Below are 9,452 nucleotides of genomic sequence, written 5' to 3'. Positions count from 1 at the left end.
CCCCAAACAACAATGATGGCTGCAACCAAAAAAATAGCCAGGCGTTGTGGTGGGTGGCTGTGGTCCCAGCTACTTGGGAGGCAGAGGCAGGAGACTCGCTAGAGCCCAGGAGTTGGAGGTTGCTGTGAGCTGTGATGCCATAGCACTCTACGCAGGGGGATAGCTTGAGACTCTGTCTCAAATAAAATAAAATAAAATAAAAAATAAAATGTTTTAAAAAAATAGTACAATTAAACCACTTTACATTCCCAATCTTATCAACTCTACTAAAGCTTACTTTGATATACCTTGATAAACCTTTTGATAATACGGTTAGCATGTGTGTATGTTCACATACATAGTTTGAAGGCACCCTCTGTAACTATAAAACCTGGCTTCTGCTGGGAGGAAGAACTGCAGATTAATGCTCAATCTGCCTCTCCATCTAAGACTTGACAACAGTCCTCTAGAGAAAGAATATATTGCTGCATATAGGCTATGACCTTAACTTTGGAATGAAAAAGTCTGATATAAATACATGTAAAATCTGTAACCTGCCCAGTAATTTTAAATTTAGTGACATAGCCCTTGCCTGTTTAATGGTGAACATAGTGCCAGGCCAAATACACAATACATGATTTTTTAAACTGAAGTTATTAAAAAACACTTTATACATGTTACCCTTAAGGCTCAATTAAGTACTGTATCTACCGGTCTATTAAAGGTGGGAATCTCCATTAAAACACTAACTATAAAAAAGCTATAGTTAGATTACTCAAAAACCAGTTATTACTTTCAATTTTGCTTTGTTTTTAAAGTATGAGGTTTTTAAGAATCTTGAGTTCTTGACTTGTAAAATCAAGTTATATACAGATGTTAGCTCTGAACCTAAAACTGAAAAAGAAAATTAGCAGCAAGGAGTCAAAGAATCCATCCAAAATAGCAACAAAGCTAAGCTAGCAAAATACTCTCTGAAAGCCCAAACTTCGACATGCATTATAAAACTCGCACTTACCTCATCATACATGAACTGCAGAGTCAGAGCAGACTTGCCCACACCACCACTGCCCACCATGATGACTTTGTGCAAGGCCAAAGAATTCTGACCCTTGGGCTTATTTGTGGCCATCTTGTGTCACAAGAGTTTTCACCAAAGGATGAAGAAGAATCTAAGAGAAGGAAAGGATAAGTAATGCTCAGTACATTCTTCAGAATTCTAGTGTAGGAAAGAGATATATTCTCAGACTTCAAGATATTAGTTTTTATTCTGTAGTGATTTAAAATAGATGACAAATGAAGTATATCACTTCGGGGAAGAACCACTTATCAGAGAATACCCTGGCAATAAAATGAGCCTATGACTCAAGGGTATTTCTCTTATAATAGCCAAGTTTCAGTAATAAGCTATGACCAAAAGTAAGAATTTCCCAATCCAACCATATGCTGACAATAATGGAGTACCAACTGTACCGAAATATACCCACAGAGATTATGAAAACAGGCTAAAGGATCTCTTTGTTTTCACATTCATTTGTGTCAACAGTTAAGTATAGACATATTACTTCTAATTTCAAAGAAACAAGTTACCAAAAAAAGATTGCTAGAACCTTTACTATACCATGCCTTACATTAAGGACCTCATTGAAAGGCTTACTATTTTATAAAAGAAGAAATCTCATCCGGAAAGTTGGTAGAATTATAAATGGAATCCAACACTGTGCACCCCAACTACCATATTACCAGAACATCTGTTTGTTGGAGTAGATGGCCAATCGAACTTAAATCCTTGGATCTAGTGTGCCTTCATTTTCCTCAGAACATGCATCTGCTTGCTATGTTTTTGCGTTCAGCATGGAGAAGGCCCGGTTTTCTTTTAGATTGCTTTCAAACTATGTTTACATAATTGAGGTCACACTGCACATGAAATTTCTGATGACATTCTGATCATTACATTATAAAAACATTTTAGCAGAAGCAGTTTGAAATGTGAAGGATATGGCAAAAAATGTACACATATAAGCTAAAAGTCCAGTTCAACTCACTAAGAACTGAGCACCTCTTTTATCTGGGTATCAAGAACAAGCCTCAAAAACTGGTGAGAACTGTAATATACTTGAAATAAAGTCCAAAACATAGCAAGTCTAAGCCAGTTTATGAAGGATGCTATTGTTGGTGTTTCTAAGTAAATCAAGAAATTACTTCTTTCTGTTAAAATCCTCACTTATGAACACCTGTAATCGTTTCACAGCCATATAACTATTTTTAAAATAGTAAATATCACATGAACCCAAGGTATTACCACATCAATTAATACTCTAAGAGTTGTATGTATTTTTTTCCAAGCAGAACATTTAGCAGGTATTCCAACTGGGTTAAAATACTTTCCCTCACAGAACAATTTAAAGTACAGTCTGTGACTCAGAAATAAAAAAGGCAGGGATTCCTGAAGACATTTCTCCAAAGTGCAAACATTCCCTAATAACTATGAGCTGCACGTTTCAGACTAGTGAGAGGCTATCCAGGAAAAGAGGCTCTCATCAAAGAAACATTTCCCACACCCCATTCAAAAAACTTGGCACTCCACAATTTAGCTCCTGAACTCTGGTCTAAATGCTGTTTTGGATGGCAAACAAGCCAAAGCCACTGTCCACTTGGAACTTGAGACAAGCTTACATAAGAAAGAAAATCCCGTTGGTGCTAAGTGCAATGAAGAAAATAAGGGGGCAATGGGATAAAGAATGGGGGAGGGGTACTACACAGCTGGCCATGGGAGACTTCTGCAGAGGTGGCATGTAAGACAAAACCCGAATATTAGGAAGGAACCAATCGGTTTTGAGGGAAGAGTGCTGGAGACACAGGGGTACCAAGTGTATCCCCTGACGCCCAGAGAGGGTCAGAACGTTCGAGGGACTAGAGGAGACCAGAGCGGATGAAGCCTGGTGTCCCAGTCTGCGTTCTGTTGCTGTTACAGAGAGACTAGGAAGTCCAAGAGCACAGTGCCAGCACCCACTCAGCTTCTGGCGGAAGGTACAACATGGTGAGAGGGCAAGAGCTCACTGGCTCAGGTCTCTCTTCCTCTTCCCACTAGGGGCCACACTCTGATGATGCTATCTAATCCTAATTACCTCTTGGGGAGTAAGTTTCCAACACATGACATGTGGAAGACTCAGTGAAACGACAGCATCTAGAGCAGGCGTCCTCAAACTACGGCCTGGGGGCCACACGTGGCCTGCTTAGGTGCTTTGCCGTTGCTGCCTGTCCTGCTTAGCAGCCGACTTGTCCCGGGGCCCACAGTCCGGCCCTCCAACAGTCTCAGGGACAGTGAACTGGCCCCCTGTTTAAAAAGTCTGAGGACCCCTGATCTAGAGAGTGATGGGAGGAACATAACGTGAGAGATAGGCTAAAGCAAAAAAAAAAAAAAGCCTTAACCGCATGGAAAGCTGTTTGGATATATTTTTTTTTAATTTCAAATTAATATTAGGGTATAAATGAGTAGGTTACATGGTTTGCACTTGTCAGCTAAAGTCCAAGTTGTAGATGAGCCCTTAACTCAACTGTTTGGATTTTATTAGAATTGCAGGCTCGGCGCCTATAGCTCAACCGGCTAAGGCGCCAGCCACGTACACCTAAGGTGGCGGGTTCGAATCCCCAGCCCGGACCCGCCAAACAACAATGACGGCTGCAACCAAAAAATAGCCGGGCGTTGTGGCGGGCGCCTGTGGTCCCAGCTACTTGGGAGGCGGAGGCAGGAGACTCGCTTGAGCCCAGGAGATGGAGGTTGCTGTGAGCTGTAATGCCACGGCACTCTGCCCAGGGGGACAGCTTGAGGCTCTGTCTCAAAAAAAAAAAAAAAAAAAAAAAAAAAAAGAATTGCAATGGGAAGCCTCTGGAGAGCTTTAAAGCAGGACAGTGTTGTAATTTGTAATTAAAAGGATGATCCTGGGTAGGATGCGGAGAAGGGACAGCAGAAGCGCAGGAGTTTAAGTACAGTGGTCCATCCAAGAGAGGAGCAGCAGAAATGGTAATAACACTAGTTCCAGCATAACTACTAGCACCATCTACACTGGACAACTTACTTACCACTCACTGTCAGGCACTGTCCTAAGCACTTTGTACATACTAATTTGGTTAACTATTACATTTCATATATTAACAGTTCTATGAGGTATTTTAACTTCATTTAGCAGATGAGGAATCGGGGTCACAGATGCCAAGTTGCTCAAGGCAACCTGGCTCTCTTCCTAACCACTATGCTATTTAGGATACACCTTGGAGAAACAGTTGACAGGACTTGCTGATTGACTGGATGGGAGAAAACAAGAGTAACTTATAAGTTTTTGTCCTACATATTTGAATGTGTGGTAAGTCTGGCGGAGGGTTAACAGGTGGCACGGAGGTGGCTGAGGGCAGAGAGTGAGAACCAAATTGTAACTAGGAACCAAACTGCAGCTAGAACTATTCCCTGGTAGGAATATACATAGTACAAAGTTCCCAGTGACTTTTAACTGACCTAGAGTTCATTATCATATAATTAGCAAAGTTGGAGCTTCAAGGAGGATTCTAGGGAAGACACATGCGTAGAAGAATAAATTGTTATACAACTACCGTTTTATAACCTGTGATGTAATCTATCACACAATGCCCACCCATCAATCATTCTAAAGGGCAGGAAACAACAACCAATCCTGCCAGGAGAAAGGCGGGACAAACTAGTGAGCGGAACACAAAAGGCAGTGTGTGCTCAGACTCCAGTTCCTTCTCCACACATGGAGACTGACCTGTGCCTCACAATTTTTCAATTTGTCTCACTTTCTTCTTCACTTCTACTTTCTATAGCTTCTCTTTCTTTTCCCTGCAGTAAACTATGTGGAATGCTTTGTGTTTGTATCGCTGGTCACTGGCTCGACTCAGTAACAGCACTTCGTCTTGACACTAGGAGACCAGGGAACCTCCATGTGGACCTAACACTACTACCTGAAAGGGAGAAAGCTTAGGAAGAAAGAGGTCTGGGAAAGAAATCCCAAGCTCTGCTCGCATATTAGACAGCCAATTGTAGTTACTGAATAGGAAACTGGAAGTTCTAGTCTGGAGTTTAATGGTTAGGATAGAGATAGAGACAAAAATTCGCATGGCGAGTTACAAGTGGTATTTAAAGTCATAAAGCCAAAGGGGCTCTCTTAGGGATGAGATGGAGATGGATATGGGAAAGCGGCAGAGGAAGAGCCCTGAGACAACTCAACAGGCTGGTTCAGTAGGAGGAAATGCAGTGATTGCAGTCACTGAAGCTGCTTAGCTCAAATCCTGCTGAGAGACTGAGAGGTGATATGAGATAAGAGATAAAAAGCGGGCTTGGCACCTGTGGCCCAGCGGCTAGGGTGCTGGCCACGTACACTGGGACTCCCAGGTGCAAACCCAGTCCGGGCCTGCCAAACAATGACAATTCCAACAAAAAAATAGCCAGGTGTTGTGGCAGGTGCCTGTAGTCCCACCTACATGGGGGGCTGAGGCAAGAGAATTGCTTAAGCCTAAGAGTTGGAGTTGCTGTGAGCTGTGACAACACAGCACTCTACGGAGGGTGACATAGTGAGACTCTGTTTCCAAAACAAAACAAAACAAAACAAAAAAAAGAGAGAGAGACAAAAAGAGAACTGATTACTAGACTTACCAAGATGGAAGTTGCTGGTAATGTTGGGAAGAGTCATTTCACCAACCGAAGTAAGAAGGGGGTGGGTTGAGGAGAAACAGAAAGTACAGAAATGGAGAAATGGGATAACTGTAAGGGGCTCTTGAGAACAAGGCTTTCTGTTTGGTTACTTTAAAAATACCATTTAGGTAACCACCCCAAAGAGGTGGGAGTCAGTGGTATAGAAAACACGGTGACTTGAAGAGCCATGTCCTAGAGCAGACGGGGGAGCGGGACCCAGTGCGTAATAGGGGCAGGGGTACAGGTGTGGGATGAAGACAGATGGGTTGTTTCTGTGTTTGATTGTGTCAAATAAAAAACAATCACACAGACAGACTGGTAAGGGAGTTGGTATTCAAAAGCAAGCCTGTCTAGATAGATCAACAGAACAGAATATACGAAAGTAAGTCCACATACACATAGTAGTTTATAATGTGTAATAAACATGGCACTCCAAATGGAAAGTGGGGGGAAGACAGAATAAGTGATGTGGGGACAACTGATGAGCCACCTGGAAGAAAATAAAGTTGCATCTATGTTCCTTACTTACACTAATAAAGTCTAAGTGGACCAAAGATTTAAATAACAAAATATAACTACAAAGGCACAGAAGAATTATTTTATAACCTTAAGAGCAGGGAAGGCCTAAGACTGTTACTTAAAACCTAGGTCATAAAATTACTCTGATAAATTTTATTACTTAAAAAAAAATTTCTGGCTCACTTTGGTAGCATAAATACTAAAATTGGAATGATACAGAGAAGATTAGCACAACCACTATACAAGGATGACATCCACGTTTGTGGAGCAATCTATATTTTTTATTCTGATTACCATATGTTATACATATCACAACATCAGTATATACTCCATAAATATGCAGATACTTTTGTCAACTAAAAAAACAAAATAACTTTTGTATGACAAAATCTTCTATAAGCAAAGTAAAAAAAATTAAAGATAAAAAGGGGAAAATATTTACAACTCATTTCACAGATAAGAGATAATTTCTCTACATAAAAAGAGTTCTATAAATAACATCAAAATAGGAAACTGGACAAAAAAATATGAATAGTCACAGAAAAGGGAATACAGATGATTCTGGATACACTCGACCTTACTGATAAGAGAAATACAAATAAGACTATATGGGGATGACAATGACTTATCCATCAGAATGATAACAATATGCGTGCAAGGATCTGCAAGCTACAGACCCCTGGGCATGTTTTTATATAACCTATGAGTTAAGAATGGTTTTTATATTTTTGAACGGTTGTAAACAAAATCAAGAAGAATATATGACAGAGAATTTAGTGGCCTGCAAGCCTATAATATTTACTGTTAGCCTTTTCCAGAAAGAAAAAGTTTGTCTATCCCCAAGAAAATTCTCCTTGGAACATTTTGGATTAGAGATGCTAAACCAGCAAGTATAATGCAAATATTCCCAAATCTAAAATATCTGATATCCAAAACACTTCTGGCCCCTATGTGCATTTCAGGTAAGAGATATACAACCTGTTTTAGGCTTTAGTTTAAACAAAAATATTGACTGGTAAAAGTTGTGAAAAGATGCTTTATTAATAAAGCATTCCCATATTCCACACTTTGAATAGTATATTAAAGGCTTATGATCAATTAAAGTTTGTTGATCTATTCTTTATAAATCACAAGTAGGTAGAAGCCAAATTAGTGGATCTCTCTCAAAACTGGAAAGTATTCTGCACAAACAAATCACATGACACTTCCTCTCTGCAATAAGAATATCTGCCCCCCCAAACTCCCCTGGAATTTATTATAAAATGAATAATTTTAGAAGAGTTGCAATATACTTGACAAAGAAAAGGAGATACACAATTGTATTTTGAAAGAGATTTAAAACTATTTTTTATTACCAGACCCAGACAATATGACAGGTGTATTTTCAAGACTATTTAGAGAACAAGTATCATCCATACGGGTGGAACATCCCTAATCTGAAAATCTGAAATCCAAAATGCTCCAAAATCTGCGACTTCCTCAACTCAACACTGACATTATGCCACAAGCAGAAAATTCCACGCCTGACCTCATGTGATGGGCCTCAATCAAGATGCAGATGCACAGTTTGTTCAGTGTCCCTGAGGTGAAAAAAGGTGCTTCCTGTCCTCTTCTGCTGCACAAATACCCAGATTTCCCCACCAAAGCATGCTCACAAAAGGTAACAAAATGATCCGATGTACACAAACTTTGTTGCACAGACACACTTACTAAAAATATTGCATAAAATTATCTTCAGCTGAGCTTGGTAGTGTGTGTCTGTAATCTCAGCTATTTGGGAAGCTGAAGCGAGTGGACTGCTTGAGCCCAGGAGTTCGAGACCAGCCTCAGCAACATATTGAGACTTTGTCAGTAAAAAATAAAATAAGGCTCATTGCCTGTAGCTCAGCAGCTAGAGTGCCAGCCACATTCACTGGAGCTGGCCGGTTTGAACCCAGCCCAGGCCTGCCAAACAACAATGACAACTACAACCAAAAAATAGCCAAGCACTGTGGCCGGCGCTTGTGGTCCCAGCTACTTTGGAGGCTGAGGCAAGAGAATCGCTTAAGCCCAAGAGTTGGAGGTTGCTATGACTTCTGACACCACTACACTCTCCCAAGGGTGACATAGTAAGACTGAGTCTCAAAAAAAAAAAAAAAAGTATACTCAATTTGTACTATTTAACGTTCAGAGCATACAGAAAGCTTCCGTATTGTTTTTAGACAGCTAGCCTAACAGTGATGCCGAGTTCTAACAAAGATACAGGAAAAGAAGATTGACATATTACATGAATATGAGCCAAAAATCTCTAAATGAAAAATGTTAACAGAATCTAGTATATTAAAAGAATAAACCAGGCTTGGCGCCTGTAGCTCAAGTGGCTAGGGGGCCAGCCACATACTCCAGAGCTGGCAGGTTGGAATCCAGCCCAGGCCCAACAAACAACGACAACTACAACCAAAAAACAGCCAGGCGTTATGGCTGGCGCCTGTAGTCCCGGCTACTTGGGAGGCTGAGGCAAGAGAAATGCTTAAGCCCAAGAGTTGGAGGTTGCCAGGAGCTGTGGTGTCATAGCACTCTATCCAGGGCAACTTAGTGAGACGCTGCTTCGAAGAAAAAAAAAAAAAAAAAAGAATAAACCAAATTGATCAGGTGGGATTCAGTCAGATATGCAAGAATGGCTTAATATTTTAGAAAGTCAATATAATTCCTGATATTAATGGATAAAAAAAAATCCTAAGATTATCTCTACAGGTTATGGAATAGTATCTGACAAAATTCAAAGTCCACTGTTCATTAAAAAGTAGAAGTAGACTGGCATTCACTTACTTAATACACACAGAAACTGGCTACTTAAAACCCCAAACCATAAAAATGTGTTTAATGACAAAATAAAATCATCTCTATTCACACCAGGAATAAGATGAAGGCGTCACTATCATCACTCTCAGCACTGTTCTGGAAGCAGTACCTGATGACCAAGAGAAATAAGAAAGCCAATGATCATTATTCACCTATAATTTAATATCTAGAAAGGTCAAAGCAATCAACTTGACCTTATTAGCAATCAAAACTGCTACAAATAAGACATTTCAAAGGGCAATTATATAAACAATATTGTTTATATAATAAACAAGTTATATAATAAGTTAAACAATAAGTTTATATAATAAAATTAAGTTCTTTCCAAATAACTAGTTAGAATACATAACGAAAGAAAAGATCCAATTGGCTCGGCGCCTATAGCTCAACGGGCTAAGGCGCCAGCCAC

At 40.0% G+C, this 9,452-nt stretch overlaps 1 protein-coding gene and 1 non-coding gene across 2 annotated transcripts in view; one reads left to right on the top strand and one right to left on the bottom strand.

Annotated features, from left to right (window-relative positions):
* RALA (RAS like proto-oncogene A) overlaps positions 1 to 9,452 on the bottom strand; it is an 85,233-nt gene that overhangs the window by 29,572 nt on the left and 46,209 nt on the right. The window contains exon 2 of the mRNA XM_003797541.2: positions 995 to 1,148. Coding sequence (XP_003797589.1) covers positions 995 to 1,108 — 114 coding nt within the window. The 5' untranslated portion in view covers positions 1,109 to 1,148. The remainder of the gene's footprint in view (positions 1 to 994; positions 1,149 to 9,452) is intronic.
* LOC111727715 lies at positions 6,378 to 6,484 on the top strand. Its single transcript, XR_002775198.1, has one exon. It is a non-coding gene; the product is annotated as a U6 spliceosomal RNA (small nuclear RNA).

The sequence above is a fragment of the Otolemur garnettii genome, unplaced genomic scaffold (assembly GCF_000181295.1).
Source record: "Otolemur garnettii isolate 467f Iridium unplaced genomic scaffold, OtoGar3 scaffold00119, whole genome shotgun sequence".
Lineage (NCBI taxonomy): Eukaryota > Metazoa > Chordata > Mammalia > Primates > Galagidae > Otolemur > Otolemur garnettii.
The sequence above is the reverse complement of the archived record's forward strand: the minus strand, read 5'-3'. Positions and strand labels throughout refer to the sequence as shown.